This window comes from Sitophilus oryzae, unplaced genomic scaffold (assembly GCF_002938485.1).
Source record: "Sitophilus oryzae breed Bouriz unplaced genomic scaffold, Soryzae_2.0 scaffold_1000_pilon_pilon, whole genome shotgun sequence".
NCBI classification, from domain to species: Eukaryota; Metazoa; Arthropoda; class Insecta; order Coleoptera; family Curculionidae; genus Sitophilus; species Sitophilus oryzae.
Genome location: NW_022145617.1, coordinates 478,563 through 502,397, shown reverse-complemented (window position 1 = coordinate 502,397; position 23,835 = coordinate 478,563). Strand labels below are relative to the sequence as shown.

General features: G+C 33.5%; 2 protein-coding genes across 2 annotated transcripts in view; one reads left to right on the top strand and one right to left on the bottom strand.

Moving 5' to 3' along the window:
• Positions 1–22,326, bottom strand: part of LOC115889559 (transcription-associated protein 1) — a 161,115-nt gene extending 138,789 nt beyond the window's left edge. Inside the window, exons 1-2 of the mRNA XM_030911879.1 lie at positions 22,121–22,326; positions 20,021–20,262 (exon numbers count right to left, since the gene is read on the bottom strand). The gene's annotated coding sequence lies outside the window, so the exon portion shown is untranslated. The remainder of the gene's footprint in view (positions 1–20,020; positions 20,263–22,120) is intronic.
• LOC115875289 (NACHT and WD repeat domain-containing protein 2) overlaps positions 1–23,250 on the top strand; it is a 33,361-nt gene extending 10,111 nt beyond the window's left edge. The window contains exons 8-28 of the mRNA XM_030890734.1: positions 435–680; positions 833–994; positions 2,527–2,705; positions 2,763–2,973; positions 3,248–3,492; positions 3,552–3,698; positions 4,458–4,563; positions 4,621–4,793; positions 6,532–6,964; positions 9,113–9,314; positions 9,378–9,501; positions 10,674–10,867; positions 14,092–14,266; positions 15,405–15,623; positions 15,682–15,828; positions 16,089–16,294; positions 17,674–17,873; positions 18,130–18,299; positions 19,325–19,483; positions 19,543–19,732; positions 22,997–23,250. Coding sequence (XP_030746594.1) covers positions 435–680; positions 833–994; positions 2,527–2,705; positions 2,763–2,973; positions 3,248–3,492; positions 3,552–3,698; positions 4,458–4,563; positions 4,621–4,793; positions 6,532–6,964; positions 9,113–9,314; positions 9,378–9,501; positions 10,674–10,867; positions 14,092–14,266; positions 15,405–15,623; positions 15,682–15,828; positions 16,089–16,294; positions 17,674–17,873; positions 18,130–18,299; positions 19,325–19,483; positions 19,543–19,732; positions 22,997–23,155 — 4,047 coding nt within the window. The 3' untranslated portion in view covers positions 23,156–23,250. The remainder of the gene's footprint in view (positions 1–434; positions 681–832; positions 995–2,526; positions 2,706–2,762; positions 2,974–3,247; positions 3,493–3,551; positions 3,699–4,457; positions 4,564–4,620; positions 4,794–6,531; positions 6,965–9,112; positions 9,315–9,377; positions 9,502–10,673; positions 10,868–14,091; positions 14,267–15,404; positions 15,624–15,681; positions 15,829–16,088; positions 16,295–17,673; positions 17,874–18,129; positions 18,300–19,324; positions 19,484–19,542; positions 19,733–22,996) is intronic.
• The last annotated feature ends 585 nt before the right edge of the window (positions 23,251–23,835 follow it).

Here is a 23,835-nt window from a genome sequence, read left to right as displayed (position 1 = left end):
CGTAGCCAAAACTATCTAGTTCTATAGATTGGATTCCATTAATTTTTAGGGACCCTCAGCGGCCAGATCCTTCACGACCCAGTCGATTGATTGCCAAGTCCAGAATTACTTCTAGCGCAGCTTGCACTAGCCACCTTTAAGCTAAAAACCACTTGGAATCTTTCATGTTAATTGAACAAATCAAAACCATAATTAGCTTTCCAACACATTTTCTAAGTGACCCCTATTATAGATCTTATTTTACTGGCCTACACATTCTACACAAGCAAGCCTTTGTGTAGAATTTAGGAGCCTTATCGCATCCACTTGCAATGTCTTTGTCCAACACACTTGGTGTTGTCCTTCGTTAGCACAAAATCACGACACACTTCTTCTTGAATCGTTTTATTCAAAGCTACTACCGAATATATCCAACTTATGATTAGCTTTTGTAGGTATTTTATGGGAGAGAAGAAAGCCTGGAGCGTATCCACCAATATATGATCGGTGATTCTGAAAAACTTTTGGTTTTGTATGGCGAAGGCGGCTGTGGAAAAACTTCCCTACTAGCGAAAGCAGCCAGCCTGTCTACTGGGAACGCTTGGTTCAAAGGAGCCAAGCCTGTAAGCATCGTTCGCTTTCTAGGAACTACGCCCGATTCTAGTGCTTTAACTCCCACTTTGATATCGATCTGTCAACAGGTAATCGAAAATATTATTAAACTGTTACTAAACATTTAACTTAGGTATTATAATCAAATTAGGTATTTTGAGGTTAAGTATAAAGGCCATTGTTAGCATTTTCTAGTGATTGTTAACTAAATTCCCAACTTTGTAACATATAAATTTTTTAGGTGTCTTACAACTTTATGCTACCGTTTGATGGCATCCCCGACGACCTGGTACCACTAACTGCACACTTTAAACAACTCTTAACTATGGCAACTAAAGATCAACCCTTCGTATTATTTTTAGATTCAGTCGATCAACTCACAGGAACCGCTGATGCTAATAAAGTAAAAACAATCACATATTATTCTGTATATCGCCATCACCGTATCACAATGTACTTATAGTCGTCAGTGTAGAACACCGTACATTTATTTGTTAGGAAAGATTAAGAATTGATCCTTCCCGAAAGTAGCTCACGACCGCTGAGATCTGAGAAGTCTTCAGAAGCTCCCCACCCGCTAGTCAGTCAACAACGGTTCCCATCAACCAATCAGTGTACCGAACTACTGGCCTTCTTCAGAGACAGCAGAGGCACAACGAAATTGAAGTATACTCCAGATTTTTGTTTATATTATCGACTGTCATAATTGTTAATAGTAACTTTTACTTAGAATATAAGTCATCATTAATTTAATTAATCAGTGTTTTATTTAATTCCAAGGTAAACTTCAATAGTCCACAAAACTGCACAGTTTTGTGGTTTTTTTTGGCGCCCAACGTGTGGCAAATTTTTTATCAAACGTTTCTTTTTTTAGCATCAATTTAAATGTATAAACCACAAAACTAATCAGATTTGTGGATTATTTAAGTTTATCTTGGAGATAAATAAAACAATGATAAATTAAATGAACAGCTTATATTAACAAGCATCGGTTTTCCAAAGTTTCTTTGAATATGGTAGACAATGATTCAGTATTGAAACTAAAAGAAATTCCGACTACCATTGTCTTTATTTATTTTTTCTAATGGTTATATATCAAGTATAAACAGTTCACACTTGATAACGGTCAGTGATAGATTTGACTGAAACGTTGTGTTCTTCTTAGTCGCATTTTCATGTCTGAGAAATCGTGATCTCATGGAATCAGGTACATCTAGTTACTTTTATAGTTTTTCATGTTTGTCGGTCCATTCCTTCAGTTAATAGAGTTTGTAGTGGTGTATTTGTGATTTTTTTTACTTGATTTACCCATCAACAGGCGACCTGCCTCTGGGTCGTTTATCTTCCACCTTTCCTTGTACTATTAGTTTTTCTAGGTTGTCTCCCTCTTGTCTTGTAGTGTATCCAAAGTATTTTATGACTCGTTGGAGACATATTATGGACATCTGTCTTTGTCCTTCAACGCCTTTAGTGTAGATACATTGATGCGTTTCTCTGTCCATGAGAAAGACACCACTGCTCGCTACACTTATCGGCTGATGGAAACCGTTGTTGTCCGACTAGCAGGTGGAGAGCTTCTGAAGATTCCACAGATCTTAGCGGTCGTCAGCTAATTTCGGGAAATATCAATTATCAAACCTTTCCTAAAAGATAAATAAGTATCAATAAGATGTTTAACACTGACTATAAGTACCCACTGATATGGTGGTATTCTCAAGTACCAAAAAGGATTACTGTTTTGAGCCAATAGATAAAAGATATAATGGTTAAAATTAAACACTAAATTACAAACATTTAAGCTCAAAAACATATAATAGATAAATCAAATCTAACTAAACATAAAAAATTAAATCGATCAATTTTCAAGTTACTACATATGAAAAAAAATATGGCTTACTAAACCAAGAGAAATTAAATTTGATATAATATTTTAAGGTATCTTGGCTTCCCACAAGATTGCCGAAACATTGCAAAATACTAGTGTCATGTGCCTGTGAAGAATCTAACCCAGAAGTATCTCGAGAATATCACGTCTTGCGCAGAATGATTGACGTAGAGGAAAACTTCATCGACGTAAAAGCTCTAGGAGAAGAACTGGCCATGAAAGTTATAAAGTAAAAAGAATAATTCATACATCACACGTCCATATAGCTTTCATGTAAGTTTTTCAGAATGTGGATGAGAACGGCTTGTAGGGATCTAACAAATTACCAGTGGCGCTTGGTTTCCAACGCCATAGACAAATGCAGTTTACCTATATTTGTGAAATTAGTGTTCGCTGAAATATGTAGATGGCGTAGTTACACTAAAAGTCAAGACACTCATTTGGCTTCGACTGTTATGGACTCTATTATGATGCTCTTTGAAAGAATCGAGAAACAGGTAACTGACTGAATGCGGTAGACAATAATTCAGTGTTGAAACTAAAAGTATTAAGAACTTTCATTGTCTTTATTTACGTGTTTTGATTGCTATTGCTGACAGCTACGGCGTGTTCTGATTGCTATTACCGACAGCTGTAAATAATACGAAGCCTATATTATACCTATGCTCCGTAGTTTTAGGATTTTGTATAGTTCACAATTGAATTTTCTTGTGTTATCAAAAAATGGAAGTCTGAAATTCTTTTAGTCTCAACGAAACAATATCTTTTCAGCATGGCAGAATTCTGGTTTTTCATGCCCTCGCTTATATAACAGCAGCAAAATCCGGTCTATCCGAATCGGAACTGGAAGATTTAATTTCCCTAGACGATAAGGTACTAGACGACGTCTATCAGTACCATTTACCACCTGTTCGAAGAATACCCCCACTGTTATGGACCAGAATAAGAAACGACTTGCCTAACTACCTTTCCGAAAGAGAGGCTGATGGAGTCAGTGTTATGAATTGGTATCATAGGTACTTACATTAAAAATATAGTAAAAATAAACAAATATAAAATAGAATTTGCCTTCCAGACAGTTCAGAGATGCCGCTAAAGAAAGATATTTTAAAAATATGAATATGGCCCTCTACTTCCATTCGATGATAGCCGATTATTTTTTGGGTATATGGGGTGGAGGAAAACCAAAGCCATTTAAGTATACCGAAATACAACGTCATAGGTAAGTAAAATAAAGGATTTTTCCATTAAAAGGAGCTATTTTAAGTTAATGATGATTTAAGCATCGCTGGCATTCACAGAACATCACTGACATTCCCCCTAATAAATTCACATATAAAATGACAGCGATCTTCATTTCATAGTCATCGCTGACGCCGTTTTTTTTCGATAACACGATACATAGTTATACTTTTTAAGTATAAGTAATGCGTTTTTAATAAAATTAAAATTACACATTGTTGCGGACCCGTGTGGACTCGGCATAACCTAACTAACTAATATGTCCCGCCAGTCCCGCCCCCATATGACCTTAATATCGCATTAAAGAATAGACACCGTAGTGATTCATTCGAACGTTCGAGAACAATCGAGTTCCACTGGAATGGAGGAGTACATACGAGAATATTCTAAACCTTCTCTATGCACCTAATGATCTGTGTCTGTCTAACGTCAAACGGATTATTCGAGAACTGTTTAGCTGTGGGTATATAAGCCGACGCGCGACGCCTGGGGCCTGAGGTGGACAGAAACAAATAGACAAGTACAGTTGCCGCGCTAAATTCAAAATAAATTCTTTCTAGACAAATAGTTATAAATAGTTTGTAAATAGTTCTTTAAGTCTTTTATTATCGTTATTGTTTTTGTTACTTAGTATAGAATAAATTGTTTTTAAATAAATTGTGACTTTCTATCCACACGGAACCGACGAAAATCGTAACAATATTTTAATAAAAAAATCCTAATATACTTTGCTTTACAGATTCAACTTAACTGATAAGGAAGGTATAGCTGACAGAAAAGTACCCGTTCAACCTTTAGTATTCTACTCAAAAGATGGCAAAGTCTCGCGCTATAATTTGCGTAAAGTAAAAATATTTTGGCTATACAGAATTATTACAAATCTAATTTAAACGATGTTTCAGTTTGGCGAACTCCCATTTCACCTGGTTAGGTCGAGACGATTGAAGGATCTTTATGAAAACGTTTTATTTAACTACGAATGGCTACACGCTAAACTATCTAGCTGTCCCTTACAATCAGTACTCTCGGACTACGAAGATGCCGGTGTACATATTGAGGACAACGATTCTAAAAGGTTTGTTGATCTAGATCTGTACGAAATTATTTGCGTTATCCTACTAAAGTAGCAGTTGAATAATAAAAATTAAAGAAGGGGCACATTAATAAACATAAATAAAAATAGGTAAAAATATAATGTAGGATAGACTCAATATTTCGTTGGTTTTGTTTTACGATACCCCTATTAGTTATTAATATTGTTAAAGAAATATACAGGATGGTCTGTTTCTGGATATCGATTCCGTCTGTAATGCATGAATACACACGTGGCCAAAATTATGGCATATAACGATATTTTTATTTTATTTTGGACCTAATATGATTCTTTTTATATTTTTAGACATATTGGCTTACTACACGACTAACTAACATAAAATTAAAAATCTAAGTGCGACTAGGCTGTTATTATAATTTTATTTCATAATGAGTGAAAATCAACAAAAACAAATTTCATTTTAAACAGAAAATATCGAAAGCAATTTTAATTATTTCTCACAACTAATAGTCTGTATTGCCTCCTCGAGTTTCAATGCAAGCTGTGAGACGACGTGGCATGCTCTCAATTAAGATGTCCAGAAGATGTTGAGGAATGGCTTCCCATGTTTCGCGCGCAGCAATTTTCAATTCATTTAAGGTACGAGGGGATCATTCCTTTTGGCAATATGGCGTTTTAGCATGTCACAAGCATGCTCGATCACATTCATATCTGGAGACATCGGTGGCCATCACAATTTTCTTATACCCTCTTCCTCACAAAATTGGGGAGAAGCATTATCGTCCATGTAAACAAATTCATCCCCCACTGTTCCTCGAAATGGATGCACAATAAGCTCTAAAACGTCTCTAAGATATGAGGCACCTTTCTTTGTGCCATCAATAAAAACAAGAGGATTTCGAACTCCGAGCATTATACCTGCCCATACCATAATGTTTCCCCCTTGAAATGGGACACGGGGTTGAGCTGCATTCAAGCGTGCTCGTCTTCCAGATGCTCTCCAGACCAAAGTTCGTCACGAGTCTGACACTAGGCTCATCTCCTCAGCCCATTGTAGTCGCGTAATTTTGTGCTGTAAATTAAGCTTCGGAACACGTAGAGGCCTCCTTAAATGTAATCCTCTGTCATGGAGCCTTCTTGCTATGGTCTTTCTTGAAACATTTACTCCTTCAAGGCGAGCTAACTCATTTTTAATAGCAGTACTAGAAAGAAGGAGATTACGTCGTGCAATTAGGGATATTTTACGGTCTTGCACAGCAGTAGTAACTCTCTTTCTACCTCTTCCAGGCCGGTCTGTAACCTCGTTTGTCTCCCTGATTTTTTTTAATATTCGCGAAACATCGCTTTGGTTAACTCCTACAATTTCAGCTATTGCAACTTGCCGGTAACCCTGTTAGACAGTGTTACTATTCTGACTCTATTAAACTGTGAAATAATGTTTCTAGGCATTTTAAGGCCAAAACAATGGTCAAATTTCTTCTGAAACCAAAGAGACCATAAATCGAAATGTGCAAGAATTTGTAACGATATTGGGTCTGAACGATAAACATTGTTTACCATATCCATTTTGACAAAAAAATGTTTGTTACAGATTATCAAAGCTATGTATAAAAAAAGATTCTTTAAATTCCATTCCGTATATTTTTAAACGATATAGTATGCAATAATTTTGCAATGTGTGTACATGGATAGCATTATACTCCTTCCTTAATCTTTTTATTCGAATCCTGTAACAAATACATAAATTTCTGATTTTTAGAGAACTAATGTTGGTAGCGGATGCTCTAAGATTAGGAGGAGCTGTCTTAGGACAATACCCCAACATGCTGGCCCCCCAACTCATAGGCAGACTTCTACCGGAAGTCGCACCAAATCCAAACATCAAAATGTTATTAAACGACTGCGACAAAAAGGGACCTGTCCAGTGTGCTCTACTACCTTTATATCACTGTCTACATACACCGGGTGGTCCCTTGAAGTATTCTTTGGAGGGTCATCAGTTTGCGGTGTTCTCAATTTGCCTGACATCTGACTACCGGTATATCGTTTCTGTATCGAACAGATTCATAACATGGGATCTATCTACCAGTGATTTAACGAGAGATGTGAATCCTAACATCGAAGGCATTATGCAGCACTTGGTGCTGAGTCCGGATAACAAATGGGCAGCAGCTTACACTAACAATAACCAGGTATGTTTTTACTTTACAGTCCAACTTCTCTAACTAGAAAAATTGTTGCGAGTAATTAAGTTTTAACAATCTGTCACTTGCAATGAAAGAAAATCTACAAAATAAAATAGTTATTTTTCGTAAACACTACTGCGTTAATCCAACGGAAACAACTTGCCAGCAGTGATTTACTAATAAACAAATATGTCTAACGGAGAAAAAAATGCTTTGATATACAAAGCATTTTTTTGTCCTTAAATGCTTTGTATATCTCTTCCCGTCGTCGGAAGCAAAAAAACACAAAAAATAAAGAAAAAAACTATTTAAAATATCTAAATACAACTATTAATTCAAGAACACTTTTTTTTCAGTAGATACGTCTATAAAAACCGTCGACGTTCTGTTGAAGTGTTTGTGAATAGTTTATCACAGTAGTAATCACACCCCGAAATCTTGGTACAAGTACTTCTCAAAATGTTAGGCTTTTTTTGTCCGTTAGGCAAATTTGTTTATTGGCAAATCACTAATTTTTGGTGGAAGATGCTGCGGAGGGTAGAAGCGATATGTCTTTGTGTTTCTTATACCGCTTTCGTCATTTTAGAAGTGTGGTCTGGATTTTAACGTGTAAGACAGAGAATAATATAAATGACCGGTTGACAGACAAAGAGACAAAATCAAAAGGAGCATACAGTGCTGCCGGTTTTTACGTTTGTAGGAAAATTTGTATAGAAAAAAAACTATTTTAAAAACTTTCATGCATACTACTGAAATGAAGATAATATATCTAAGGTAAATATAATCTATTATATTGTTACGAATTCCGTGGGTCCACTATTTAAACTCACGATAAAATACTTAACGAATTTATTTGTTTCACTCTGTACACACAACTTATACTATTTACAACACAACTTATGCAACTACTATTACTCTAACGGTATTTCGCGGTATTTTCAAACTTCAGACTTTCTTCAGACTGCAAACTTCAAACTTTAAACTTGTCCAACTGTCAAAGCGCGGGCCTTATATACCCCCTGGCGGTTGTTTCTAGATTTTTCTAAAGAATTCTATAATTTTCTTTACTTTCTGGCGAATGCGCCAGGTTCCTTCCACGTTGCGATTTTTTAGCAGTATGCAGTTATGCAACCAGTAATACACCTTGACAATATCTATAGTAAGGTTCCAACCCTAGATGCAACATTTTCCATAAACACATTTGATGCAAAATCCGGCAATACCGCAAAGAAGAAATGCATCAACCCAACTTTTATCTCTTTTTAATACATTTCATTTTCCATTAAGCTGCCTACATCAATGTCTTACACGTTGAAATCCAGACCACACTTCTGAAATGACCAAATCGGTATACATACAATATGGATGTATAAAATATGATCAAACCAAATAAACTTTTAGTCGCGTGATTAATTAATCTAATAATAATTAATTTGGCCGGCACAGCGTTGCCAACTTTAACATATTTTCTTTTAATCAATATAGTTTAAGAAACAAACATGACTCAATTATTATTTACATCAGCAAAACTCAGCTCCTTAACAGCACTCTAGAGACATAGGGTCATTATTACCGCTTTTCTGTTCAAAATATTTTAAAAAGGTCGCGATGAGTTTTTTGCAACGGCTATTATACTGCTTCGGCATCTTGTACTACAAGCGCTTCTAGAAGAACAATTTCTGATTGTAATGTCTGATAGTAAAAAAATTTAAGCTTAAAGTATCACAACACAATTCATTTAAACCATAAACTCGTAATACAAAACTAAAGTGTCAAAACGAATCAAAATGCCAGGAAATAAATAAACGTGGCAACTTGACATTTTTACAGCAGAGGTACCGCCTGAATCGCCAGCGATAAATTTAAATTCCGGTTAGTCAGCCCGGCGCCGAATATGTCCATGGTTGGCAACATCGAATTTGATAATCGCGCCCTCGATGACGTAACTAAAAGTTTATTTGGTATCGCTTATAGGTATGAATTCTATATTATGTCATTATGTGTGTGGTACTTAAAAATCTTTAGTTGTGCGTATTTTTGTAATTCGAATTTTCTCTTCGAATTCCAATTCAATATTTGGAGATCCCCGCTCGGAGATACGAGTTAAAAAAGTTCCACTGTATGTTGTTAATTTAATATTCTTCTCCTGAATAGACCGTTCTGCTAAACATGCTGTCCAGCGAATACGTAATTGTTGAAAATCCGTTAGAAGAAGATCAAACTGTTATCGGTATCTTTCTGTTAAATCACAATTTATACATTTACGGGAACGAAGCATGGGTTAAATACGATATGAGAGGAAATCGGGAAGAGGACTTTGTAAGTCCCATGAAACTGGAAGCCTGGCCAATATTAAGTAAGCAGTTTTGCATATACGATTAAAAGAGGTAAGTTATAATATATATTTTATCTTTTTTAGCAATGGAGTTTGATAATAGTTCAGATTACCGAATCATTTTCTGGAGAAACAATCTAGATGATACTCAAATGAAGTTGTTTGAGAAAAACGAAAAACAAGTATTCGAAATATTTGATTTTCATAGGTATTATGTTATCTTATACATACCTGTGATACATACATAATTGGTTATACCGGGTGCGTCTCAAAAGTGGCTCACCCCTATAACTTTATTATTTTTTTAGATAAAAAGAACGAGATTTGGTATATTAGTATATGACATAAATTAGGATTGATTGGTGTATTCAATTGTTCATGGTCACTTCCTGTTTCACAGGAAATGACTACAACTTTTGATTTTTAAATGGCACCCTCGGTATTTTTTTACTTTATTCGATAGAAAATGACATTCTGAATAGAATGACATATCATATGTCAACTTTTGACATTTTCGCTTAATAAAAAATTGTATTTTAAAATTCAATCTAGAGCCTTGGCTATGTTAAAAACACTAACTCTTCATCGAGGAGCCTTGGAAAAATAGATTTGATCGTCTAATGTTTTAGTGTCTTGTCCTGGCCTGTCTCAAATCGTATTTTTAATCATAACTCATTTTTTTTCAAATGGAACGAGGGTGGCTCATTTTCTATCGAATAAAGTAAAAAAATACCGGGGGTGCTATTTAAAAATCAAAAGTTGTAGTAATTTCCAGTGAAACCGGAAGTGACCGAAAACAATTGAATACGTCAATCAATCCTAATTTATGTCATATACTAACATACCAAATCTCGTTTTTTTAACTAAAAAAAAATAAAAAAGTTATAGGGGTGGGCCACTTTTGAGACGCACCCGGTATACCATCCTGGACACCTCATCTCCGTGTTCTGTATTTTAATGCATGCGACAGAGATAAAAATAAATGACCGGTTGACAAACAGAGGCAAAATAAAAAACGGCATACTGTGTTGCCGGTTTTTACCGCTTAAAAATAAACTATTTTAAAAACTTTCATGTGTACTACTAAAATGAAGATAATATATCTAAGCTAAATATAATCTATTACAGCTGTAGTAAAATGAATAACTAATTGTGTAAAATAAAGTTCCAACCCTAGATGCAACATTTTTCGTAAACGCCTACTTGTGCGGTTTGAAATGTTGATGCCAAATCCGGCAATACCGCATAGAAGAAATGTATTAACCCGACTTTTATCTCTTCTTAAAATACTTGATTATTCATTAAGCTGTCTAAATCACTCTCTTACACATTAAAATCCAGACCACGCGTTTGTAATGACCAGATCGATATGTGTTTCAGCGCTATGGTATTAAATAAAGATAGAACAACCCTCTACACTTGTACAACTGAAGATCTATATACTGTATCAAAGTACAGTAAAAATACCGACAGGAAAATATGGGAAAAGGAATGCGATTTACCAAGAAGTGAATCAGATGATGTGGAGGCGATGTTACAACTAAAATTAGACAAACATGATCAAGTCTTATTCGGTAATATAACTTTATATCGCACAAAGGCGATTTTTTTTATTTCAAATTCATTTATTGGAGTGCTTTAATATAGATTATTGCTGGTAGTAAGTAGAACTTTACAGTTGAGGGTTGGAACCTTTGGTGTTACACAGCAAAATAAAAACACTAAATCACCACAATACACCAAAACACTTTTACTTTTACACTGGACGCGCGTTTCGCTAACCATGTTAGCATCATCAGCAGATGATTATAAACTAAAGTACAATCTACAAGTTGAGCGTTTATATACACGCTCAGTGGGCAACGAGTGGGCGTGGCAAAATCTAGCCAACCGAGTCAGAGCCAACTGAGCGTAACAGTTAGATTTCCGCCACTAAAGTAGTAGGAACAAAGAACTTGAAGGAATTGGACCGTTGACTCGGTTCATACTATCTTTACATTTATTAATTCTGATGCTTTCATATGCATCTAATTGCCTGTAATTTGAGACTTGTTTAATTAATTTTAAATTATTAAGATCTATACAATGTTGTTTATCAACAATATGTTCGGCAACGCAAGATTTATCCGGTGTACCGTATCTTACCTGAGCTAAATGTTCTTTAAATCTAGTTAATATTGATCTTCTAGTTTGCCGAACATATTTCTGATTACAATCTTTACAAGAAATTTCATAAATACCCGATCTTTCCAGTGGAGGTGTTTTATCCTTTGGATTACCTAATAATTGTTGTAATTTATTATTAGCACTATACACAAGTTTATAACTGACATTCTTAAAAATTCCTTTTAGACCACGGGATAACTCTCTATCAAACGGTATCGAAAAATATTTAGACGTATCTTTCTCCACTTGAAAAGTCGAATTTTCAGAAATTATTAACCTATACCTACGTTTTCTAATTAATTTATCAACTAGTGAAGGAGAATATCCATTACACTCAGCTACATTCCTAATGTAATCTCTTTCTATTTCATATCTTTCGTTGGAAAGTGGGAAACTAAGTAATCTATGAACTAAGAAATTTAAACTAGCCATTTTATGTTCAACACTATGATGTGATTCATTAGGAATATATCTGCGTGTGGTCGTATTTTTCCTATAGATATCAAATTCCAGGCAATTATTAGTATTTCTAATAACTAATACATTTAGAAATGGTAATCTGTCGTTGTTCTCAATTTCATGCGTAAATTTAATGGAAGGAAAACGATTATTTAACTTAGAAATAAAATTATCTATGGTGTCTGAATGTGTGTCAAAAACAGCAAAAATATCATCCACATACCTAAACCATACTCTTGGAAAATACTCAAACGATCAGTGTCTATTTTTTATAGAATATTTGATATTAAAGAGATAAGTAAAACATATATTTACTATTTACTTAGAGCTATGATTTTGTCTACTTATTTTTGTATCGTAAAGTGATTCTATTGTTTTAAGTTATTCGTTATAACGTTGATTGAAGAAATAAGCAGATGCGCAACCTTATGGGTGATTTCGTAGCACAAAATAGGTCTCAGATGTAGCTGGCTTTACCGTTATATGCCCGAGATTTAGTTTAGCTCTGCGCCGCAGTGCGACGTTTACAGCGCAGCGGATAAAGAATACTTGGAGGCGTATTCTTTAACGCCATAGACATGGAGATTTCTCTCTATAAAAGAAATTTCTTTCTATTATCGCAAAATGCTATTCTGTATGCCACTTCGGCGGTTCTCGTGTCCCGTTCGGTGGTCGTTCGGCATAGAGAAATAGATAGACCGATTTAGGTCTTGCTTTGATGGAGACATTGTTCTAATGCACCATCAAACCTTCTATTCTTCTATTTTTAAAGTAATTGTTTTTATAGGTTAGGTGCGTGTTTATATTTACGATTTACGGTATTTACGACTTGGCCGAAAAAGTTTGTTTACTCTTCGAGCTTCGAGTGTTAAGACTAAGTTAAAATGTTAAAACTTATGAGGACTTTGTGTGAAATAGTTTGCTTGTTTGTTGTTGTTTTTGTTGGAGTTTGGAGTAAAATTAATTATGGTTAGTTAGTTAGATTTGCACGAAGACGAGAAAAATTTATTTCAATAAATCACTAAACTTATTTTTTCTAGCCACTCCACTCGTGGTCACGAATCAAGCATGAATAATAAACGTAAACAAAACAAGAAAAAATACCAAGTCCATTTTGGTCCATTTATTATGATGACATTAAACAGCTGTGCGCCAGGGCTTCCAACAAAAAAACACCAAAAAGCGCGATGTTTTTAGATCGGGTAGTTGTTGATATCTCTTTACTGAGATCACCCGAATGAACTTGGAAATATACTTACCTATAGAATTCGTTTTAGACATGTCTTTTCTATGTCTATCCCTTCTCTATCTCTATCTCTCTATCGTTACGGAATACGCCTCCTGTACTGTAGTTCCGCTTTCAGTGGACAGAGTAGGTGGGTTGTCGGTGACTGTGTTGCCAGAACTACGAATTAATCCGTAGATTTACAGATTTTGGATACACTACGTTAATAATACGGATTTTCTAGCATTAAACAATTTAATATAATATTATATGATTAAACAAACAACGGCGTCAGAGTTGGAATGGAAATAAAGATCGCGGTTATTTCATATGTAAAATATTATGGTAAATGTCAATAGTTGTGATTTCCTAGCCAACTTTACGATTTTTTTCGATCATACGAAATATTTAGTACATACCTATAAAAGAATTTTTAATTTTTGTTGTTTATTCTATGTTTAACACGAATAAATATTCAATACATAAACGCGGATTTTTCATCCAAAGATAGTTTCGTCAAAGGTATTACAGATATTACACACACAGACAGTGGCAACACTGTCGCGTTCAATTCCACGCCGTCTTCGATATGCCTTCGCTAGCCGAATTAGAGAAAATGAGTGTTTTATGCGTTGGCCGCAGAATGAGTAGGGGCTCCACCGTACAGCACTTGAGACGTAAAGGGAAATCAAACCAGCCTTGTCAGGAATTCGCCCGTTAGGTTGCGTACCTTCCCAATTCTTCCAATCACTGGTTATAGTTTTTAAACTTATAGTCATTTTAATTTTAATCGCGATAATTTGCAATATTGCCAAATTTTTGCTGTTATTTGAACAAAACAAAAAAAGAAGAAAATTTGATATTTTCTAAACCAAATTTAAAATTTCCCAAACTATTCGCAAAAAGATACAGATTAAATATAACTACTAAACAATAATTATATTTTAGGAACTACAAGTAATGGTTTTATTATATGGGACTTTAACGTTGAAGATTACGTTGGCGATCACAATGCAATAGTGCTAACACTACCTTACGGCACTAGGAATATCACTACTAAAATGCTACAGTCAAATTCAATAATGTTAAGTGCACGGAAGAATTATGCTATTGCTGGAGTCAGGTACTACGTATTTTGTTAATCATTTTAATTGTTTCTAGTAATGATCAAGACTAAAAAACTCTTTACTAAACAGGTTTAAAGATGTCTATACGTATGTGGCGGATTCATCTCTCCAAAAAATCCTATATGGGTATTTCGCCACTGCAAGAAAATTTGTCAGAAGTTAGGTTTACAGATAGATAAATTTGCCTAGCGAACAAAAAAATGCTTAACGTTTCAGTTTATCACTTTCCGTCGTCGGAAGCAAAAAAAATACAAAAAATAAAGAAAAAAACTATTTAAAATATTTAAAATCAACTATTCGAGAACACTTTAGTTTTTTTTTTAAACAGATACGTCTACAAAAACCGTTGAGGTTCTGTTAAAATGATATTATATCAAGTTAAACTTCAAAATTAACAATTACTACCTGATAACAATTACTTTATAAGGTAAAACCAAAAAGCCCCAAACTTTCTGTATGATTGTTTTTAATTTTTACGTATGTTATGTTCTTTAAAATCAAAGAAGCGATTGCCATACATTACTGTTTAGGAAAGTCTTAATATATATTTAATTTATTTTGTATACTAAAACATCCAATCATTTCTTTATTCCTTTCTCAACAATTACTAACATCTACAGATGCATGAGCAATACATTTATTTTTATTAGATTGTATTAAAAAAGCCTCTTTTATTTTTCTTTTAGAGGCTATCGCTTCTTTCATTATAATTTTGGCGTTATTAAAATTTATTCTGTGCCGTGTTCCATGAATGCTGACAAATCTTAGATTTGTGAAAATCTCCCTTTCTTAATAAAAAAAAAATAGGTTTAAATATTTAGTATTTTTTTTCCATATCAATTTGTCTAATTTGCTAACTCAATTGTTAGTCATTACATTATAGTAGCACAAGGAAGTATTCACAGGGTGTACCAATATTCCGTGGACATATAACTAATACGTATTTTTGGAATCAAAACCAGTTCATTGGACACAATTTACTTCTATACAAAAGCGCCTCGTTTGTCCGTTAGAGGGCGCCAAACTTTAAAAAAATAAACACATTTTTTACGATATTTTAAGAACCGATATTCTGGTTTGAATGAGATTTGGAGTCCCTGTATATAAAAAATAATATCGAACTTAACATTACAGGAAGAACCTATATGTTTGGAGTATCGAGACAAGAAAGCTCGTGAAAATATTAGACGCTCATTTCGGAAGGATAATTCAACTTGAACCGCTAACTATAGGCAACTGGAACAGTATCGTCACATCTTCCATAGACAGAACTGTAAAAGTCTGGAATATTAACAACATATTCGAACAAGTCCACGTGATTGATCGGCACGAACTTCAAGTCGACTCTATAAGGTTAGGTTTATTCTTTTATTATTATGGTATACTTTAATAAAGTATTTGTCTCTTTCAGTCTTTCAGATAACCTAGGGTTGGCTGTTACCGTGACAAGAAATTGTGTGGGAGTCTGGGACTTGAGAGTTGGTAAACTAATAGCTAAGCTAGCAGATAGTCCCTTAGGAGCAATTGTTACCCATGCCATCATAACACCAGATGGAAAGTAATGTTCATAAGAATTAACTTAAATAAATTATCTACATTCAGAATAATTCAACCATAGCTGCACAATCACAGCTTATTCACTACCAGCTGGTCATATTTGCAGTACGTATATGGTAAAAAATTCGCCGTATGTATAGGCCGCATAAGTCGACAGGGCTGGGTACGAATAGGCTGTGATTCGAATCCTCTTCGGTTTGGATATACATTTAATATAAATATAATAAGAATATTTTTCTGAACATCAGCCTATTTTGTTAGATATATCATTTCTGCCGAAACTGGAAACATATTAATATGGCTGAGACTAACCCAACAAGTCATATTTAAAGACGAACAACCTGGAATTAGGCAACTGTCACTTATCGATAATGGAACCAAAATTTTATCAATTTCCAAACCAAGCAATCCACCAGGAACTGACTTTGTTAGAACTACAGCTACGGTTTGTGTGCGAGAAATACCAAGTAAGAATGAGTACAATAGAAATGTTCAACGATACAATATAATGTTTCAATTATAAATATAATTTAAAAACTTTGAATAAAAAGATTAAGGAAGGAGTATAATGCTATCCATGTATTCCATCACCACCTCCACACAAGGCCATTCAACCTTTTCCAATATGACGGAGATAGAAGTGCTTTGAGCTGGTGAAGTGAGTTGAGGTGGTGCTGTGTATTCATGCATAGAGACGGAATCCACATCAAGCACCGCCATTTTTGGCAGTTCTGTTTGACGTTTCAATTGACACATTTGAATTTGATTTGAAATTCTGCGAATGTTACAAATGTAATTAGAATACGTCGGTGTTTCCGTCGCGTATTGCAAATTTTTGTCATCAAATAATATTTATAACTTATTTATTTTTATTAGAAATAAATAATATAGACCCTGGGTGTCAAAAAATTGTATATCTAACATCGGTGGGTGATTCTGCAGATAAAAATAAAACAAAAACTATTCTACATAGAATGTAGAATGTTTAGGAGAGGAGTTAATCACCGCAACCTTACAGATCTATTGTGTGTTCCCCTGTCTTCAGTTATAACGAGCTATAACTCATCATACAGTCGCAGGGCTTTAACAAAAGCCAGTATCTGAGACGGCTCTACAGAGGCCAGCTCTCCATCCTCAACATCAGCCGTACCAAAGTTCATGGCACGAATGGTCGTCGTCTCGGCGCACTCAGTGATAAAGTGTTCTGGTGTTTCCCCATTTTCCCCACAGAATCTGCATTCGCCGTTGTTTCTCAGCTTCAGCCTACTGAGGTGTTCGTTGAGGAGACAGTGTCCTGTTAGAAACCCCGTGACAATCCGAAGATTGTTTTTACTTAAATCAAGGATAACCTTTGATTTTGCTCGGTCGTAAGTTCTGAGGAACTTTTTCCAGTGTCTTGTCTTAGACCGTTGGCGGACACCCATTCCAAGTTACGGATGGAATCTTCCTGATTCTTCAGTTCCGCTTTCAGTTGGTTCCCGTTTTGAAAACAGAACGGTTCTGGTCCAGTTAGTGGAGTGTTTGCTCCTTTCCTAGCTAGATCATTTGCTTTTTCATTGCCTTCTATTCCTTGGTGAGCAGGCACCCAGAGTAGGAGGACTTTATTTTCTTTGCCTAATTTGTTAAGCTTCTCGAGGCATTCTCAAAAGTTCCTATGAACATATGCCCTAAAATGTTTCCCGAAAAAGTTACAGCACTCGAAAGGTTAAATAAAAATAATATATTTTGTTTATTTTTAAGAACATTGATAAACCGTTTTTCCGGAAATTTGGAGCTCTTGGACAACTTCATTGACATGCTCCTTTCTTAATATTCTTATTCAAAGATACTGAAATAATTTTTGAAGGTGGCGAAATGATGTACACTTTTGAATACGCAGTGCGAAGTACCACGGGAGTACCTTTCAGACCCGCAGTGATAACATCTGATAATCAGCACCTAATAGTTTCGGCAGCCGACAAAACAAATAGGGATTGTATTGTCGTCTACAACGCTCAAAATGGAAATCTAGTACACAGAATTCCTTTAAAAATGTGCAGCATTAAAGTAGGACAGTTTTATTTCACTTCTTAACTACAATGACTGGACACAAGCTGGACACGAAAAAAAGACGCAAATTTCTAATTTAAAAAGCAGCTAAAAAGTCAAATAATTTAGCTGTAAATTTCTTTAAAAAATCATCATTATCGGCCCAGTAGAACAAAATATATTGCACTTTAAAATCCGTGAAAATTTTGAGGTGTCTGCTTTTCGTGCCGGTTAGTGTATTCTAGCCCCAGTGAGTTTTTAACCCCTTCTTTAGGATATAGCTGCGTTAGTAGCAATCCCTAACAAAGGACACCTAGTTGCAGTAATGACCGCAGATAAAGGCGCTATCATCGACATAAAAAACAAAAAGCATATAAGATCCATACCAAAATGGGGTGGCAGTATAACAAAAGATGGTAAATACGGATTATACGCTCCGGCAAGGTATAGCAAAGTATGTACAGGGTGGCACCCCTCATACGACGCGGAGGCTCAAAGCAAAACGACACTTATGTATTGAAATAAAATTTTGGAAGGATATTTATACAGGGTTTTCCAATATTCCGTGGACATAGAGCCACTATATTTTTGGAATCAAAATTCAGAGAAACAAAGCACTTATAATTCCAAAAATACGTACTAGTGCTATGTTCACGGAATATTAGGACCCCACAGCCACCTATATTTTATCAAATAATACAAACATCTACTCAGACTAAACATAAAAATTATAATATCTATGAAAATCTGACTGAGAGGTAGGCAACGTTAATAAAATTTTGAAGAGACATGAATTCTCCATTGAATATCCGAATAATATACTGAGTGTTCCGTTTAAAATAAAAGGGTAACATGCATTTAAAAGCCCCTGTATAACTTTTTTTAAATTAATTAATAATTTTAACTACATATGATGCTATACAGGGTAAATTACGATTTAGGTAGGTTTTAATAAAATTTATTCTTGAATTTTAGAAAATGTTAATATGATAAAAAAAACTATATTTTATTCATACGCTTTTCTAGCAAAACTCGCCTTTATTTTTCACCTAATATCCGAAAATCAATAAATATATAGGGTGTTTCATTACAAAAAACACAACTTTGATATGTTACTTTTTTAGGGACACCCTGTAGAACTCTATATGTTTTTAAAAAATGCTTTAAAATGATGTAAATTAACCTAAGTAAAAAACTTAATGTTAAAATCAGAAGCAAAGTCCAAACCACTGTCAAAAATTCTTTATTAGTGACAGGTTACTAATAAAGAATTTTTGACAGTTTTATTTTAAAATTAAGTTTTTTACCATAAGCCACCACTTTGTGAAAATGAACAAACTCTATAACTTAACCCAAATAGATAAGCTACTAAATTTTAATTTCAATAAGAACTGTTGTTCTCCTTGGAGATTCGAAATCATATGAGAGGCGCCACCCTGTATTTATAATTAAAAAAACTCTTAATTTAGAGGTGGACTAGAACTGCTTGAACTGAGAAAAGGCCAGACCGTTAAAACGTACATACCGAAAGTAGCCGAAGGTGTTTTTACAATTATATGCCTATTCAATAAAACCGATGAATATGTCTTATACTATCATAGTGGAAGGAAAACTCTACGAGTATTCAGGTTAAAAAGACTAAATTATTTCATTTTTTTACAGGAAATTAACAATAAACATCTCTTAGAACTTCAGATGCGGAAATGATTGCAAATTACAGAGTCCAAGCTGAACTAACCGCAGTAGAAAGTACACACGACGGTAACGCTTTAGTTTTAGGTACAGTGGATGGCTGTGTATCCGTTCTGGCTATACTAGATCCAGTTAAGAACGATATGATTAGCTATTTGGCTGGAATGCCTTCCCGGGATGAAGAAGTAAGTTTGAACAATGTTTATGCTTTAAAACTAACCTTAAAAACCTCCCTACAGCTAAAATATAGCCATTCAGCATATTTCAGTAAATAAATCAATGTTTCTTAATATACTAGTGTTTCCTACACATTAGTGTATAATAAAAACACTTATTAATCTTAGTACAAGTAAATAAAATTCAAAAAATATAGTCTTCTAGATTTCTATATTGGAACAGAATAATACACTTAGTAGTTCACAAAGGGACGCGAACTTCTAATTATTAATATTATTAATAAAAATCACACTTACCCATTTTCCTAATGTATTCTCTCTTTGATAATACCACAAAAATCACACATTTTAATGGAAAACAAAAATATTTAGATATTTTTTAAACTTTCCAATTTCTAAACATATGACAACTATGACAAATGACATATCGCAACTGTCATAGTTTTAACCAGGGATGGGTGTTTACCAGAATTATATTTTTTTACGTTACGATGTAATTTATTACACTTAATAAATAATATTTATCTTCGTCCCAATTCCTAGGAAATATAATGGAATAAATTAACCATTAAATAATTAAATATAATAAAATAAATTAAATTAATTAGGGCGGATTTACCCAATTTCTTAATTGCTATTCCTTAATTCTTATTTCTTAGTCTCTAATTTGTAATTCTTAATACACAATTCTTTATCCCTTATTTTTTTAGAGACAGTTATCCAATGTCTTAATACTTATTTCTTAATTCTTAAAACTGACACTAGTAGATCAAATCAAATCGTTTTTATTTCGCTGTGTTATTGTGTGCAATGAAGTCCATACAAAAAATTGCAGCACTTTCGGGTTTGTTTATAACCATGGCTTGTTGTGTCGCTACTCTCGTGAATCGCCACCGAGGTTGTAGGCGATTTGGGGTTCGCCCCATGAATAGAAGAAAGGACATGGAAGGCAATTTTGGAACTCTAATACAAGACATGCCTTCCTTGGAATGGGACGAACAACAGTTCACAAAATACTAGAGATGGGCAAAAGTAACCGGTTTTTTGAATAACCGGTATTTTCCTCTAAAATAACCGGTTATTTAAAGGTAGTTTTTTTTCACCAGTTAACCTAATAACCTTGCATTACGTTCAATAACCTATAGCCGATTATTTTTTAAAAAATCGTACTTGTTTAAAACAAGTAACAATTAAATATTAGCTGTTTGAATCGTAAATTTTGAAGAAGCGAACGGCACGGATCTTCCCGATATTTTGACGATAACGGGAGATCCCGCTCCCGCTCCCAAAACGTCAAAATTAAATCAGGCATCAGGCGAACCCTGATAATAATCAAAACAACGGCCGAATGGCCCTGACAGGTAAGGCCGTAAAACAAAGTACTAATGCCATAGACTACTACTAGCCACCAGCTAGCCAAGTGATACGAACCTAACTTCAAATAGATTCTCTAAATTCTATATTTAAATTTTAACCAACTTTAACGGATTTTCAACGGTTCTTCAAAAGTTTTCCATGGTTTCGCCCAGTTTCACCCACGTTTCACCGTAAATATATTTTATTTGTAGTTTGAAGTCTCTCTTGAAGCTTAGACTAAGAATACAAAATTGAAGTTCAAGTAATGAATGAAGATAATCTTTCATTATTTATTCATTTTAATCTCTTTATTTTTCTTTGGTATTTGATTAAAATAAATTGGTTGTAGATTGTAGAACTTGTGAGTTGTGTGGTTTATTTGAACGTTAAGTAATTACTAGTTTTAATATCATATCCATGTCTAGTCAAAAAAGTGAGGTTAGCATTTTTATTTAAACTCATTTTGTACATATACATACTTACATTGCTACAATCTCTATTTAATCATGCGATTTAACTAAGTTTATTATCTAAATTTGAAGTAGACCTATGGTGTGTAGAGGTAAGTAAACCTATAGGAAAACTAAATATTTGGTTTTGCTAGGTTAGGTTATTTGAATAACCGGTTAATTTGTGTCGGTTAATTTTGTCAAGTTATTATTTTTTAAAGATAATTCCGGTTAACCTATAACCGGTTTTTTACCAATAACCGCCCATCTCTACAAAATACACAAAAAATTAACATTTCAAAATTTCACGCATGCGCATCTACACGTTTTCCTTAATCGCTAATTCGTAATCGCTAAAAAGTTAAAAGTTGGGAACTTTCAAAATAAAGAATTACGAACCGTGGTTAAGAATTAAGGATTAAGACATTGTATAACCAAACTAACTGCATAACACGTATTTTATCTTTTTATAATTTAGCGAATAAGAAATAAGAATTAAGGAATAGCAATTAAGGAATTGGGTAAATCCGCCCTTAGTAGTTCACAAAGGGACGCGAACTTCTAATTATTAATTAATAAAAATCACACTTACCCATTTTCCTAATGTGTTCTCTCTTTGATAATACCACAAAAATCACACATTTTAATGGAAAACAAAAATATTTAGATATTTTTTAAAGTTTCCAATTTCTAAACATATGACAACTATGACAAATGACATATCGCAACTGTCATAGTTTTAACCAGGGATGGGTGTTTACCAGAATTATATTTTTTTACGTTACGATGTAATTTATTACACTTGGGATACTGTAAAGCATGTAAAAAAGTTAAGAAATAGATAAATAATATTTATCTTCGTCCCAATTCCTAGGAAGGTAATACCCCTAGGAAATATAATGGAATAAATTAACCATTTCATATTTTAAATAGAAAACAGTTTTAAAGTAGTTCGTTTAATATATGATCAGAGAGTGACCCTCAACTTTTTATATATGATATTGTTTGACAACGGCTATAAAACGGCAGAGATGCTTTTCCCGCCATAATCTGAATATTTTAATCGTACTATTTAGAAAGGGGAATGCGCCTTAACGTGTTTGCGAAATTTTACTGGTTACTTATTGGTTAATTGAAAATAATAATAATAAAGAATATAATATACTCATTATATTAAATAGCATTTTCTCTATAGTTATTTAACCGTGATGGACCAGAAAACACCTTTAATAATTAAAAGCAAATAATACTTTTAAAACTAGCTAAAGTAATTTCAAAAATGAATCTAACAAAATTTAGTATCTATGTAAGTTTTAATGAATAAATGACATTAAAAAGAAAGAAAACATTTTGTATAAATAATATTTTTCTATTTTGCATTTTAAATACAAATTTAAAAATTATCTCCTATACCTGCATTATCTAAAAAAAGTATACTCTTTAATATAAACTATAAACTATTTTTTAGTGGAAGAAGAAAGTTGAAAAAATGAAGGCCCACACCAGATTTAAAGCTGTACAAGCTATAGCTAAACTTTCAACAAGCTTCGCAAATTTAGAAAACAATAATCAACAGATAATTAATATGGATGATGCTTATAATAACGAAAACGCTCAGCAGATATAAAACAGCTTACAAAACAAAGAAAAAATATGCATAGTTGTGATAAAAAAATAAATCCAAAGAGAAAAGTTTTATTATGATATTTAGTTCAATAAAAATTGCCGTTAAAACATATTTTTATAATTTTTTAATTGAGCTCAACTCAAAAAAATTCCTACATCCATTCGCACCTTCTTGAGACACACTGTACAAGAGACATATTTGTGTAAAAGTGTTGATAGTGTGGACAGTCATTTAAAAAATCAATTATACGAGAATATTACTCCATTTATTTTGTACAATTAATTACACATAGAGGCAAATATTGGCTTACATCTAAAAATAAATAAACTTTTAAATTTTTGACACAAGAAGAAATGCTACAAAAATTAGATCACAAAATTAACAAAGATTATATACAAATAATTTTTGGGATACTTTTTATATACTATAATAATAATATTTAATATTTGTTGCTTACATAACTTAATATTCGTAACCTATATAACTTAGTGGAAAAAAGTTGTTTTAAACAATATAAATTTCTATTTTTAGACTTAATCAGTGTGTACTTAAACTGAATAGCTACATTTAACACCAATAAAAATGCTTTCCTTAAAATAAGGTCAGCTTATATAATACCATTGATTTATGACTTACAACACAATACATTTTTTAACTATCTATAACTATATATTGGAGAA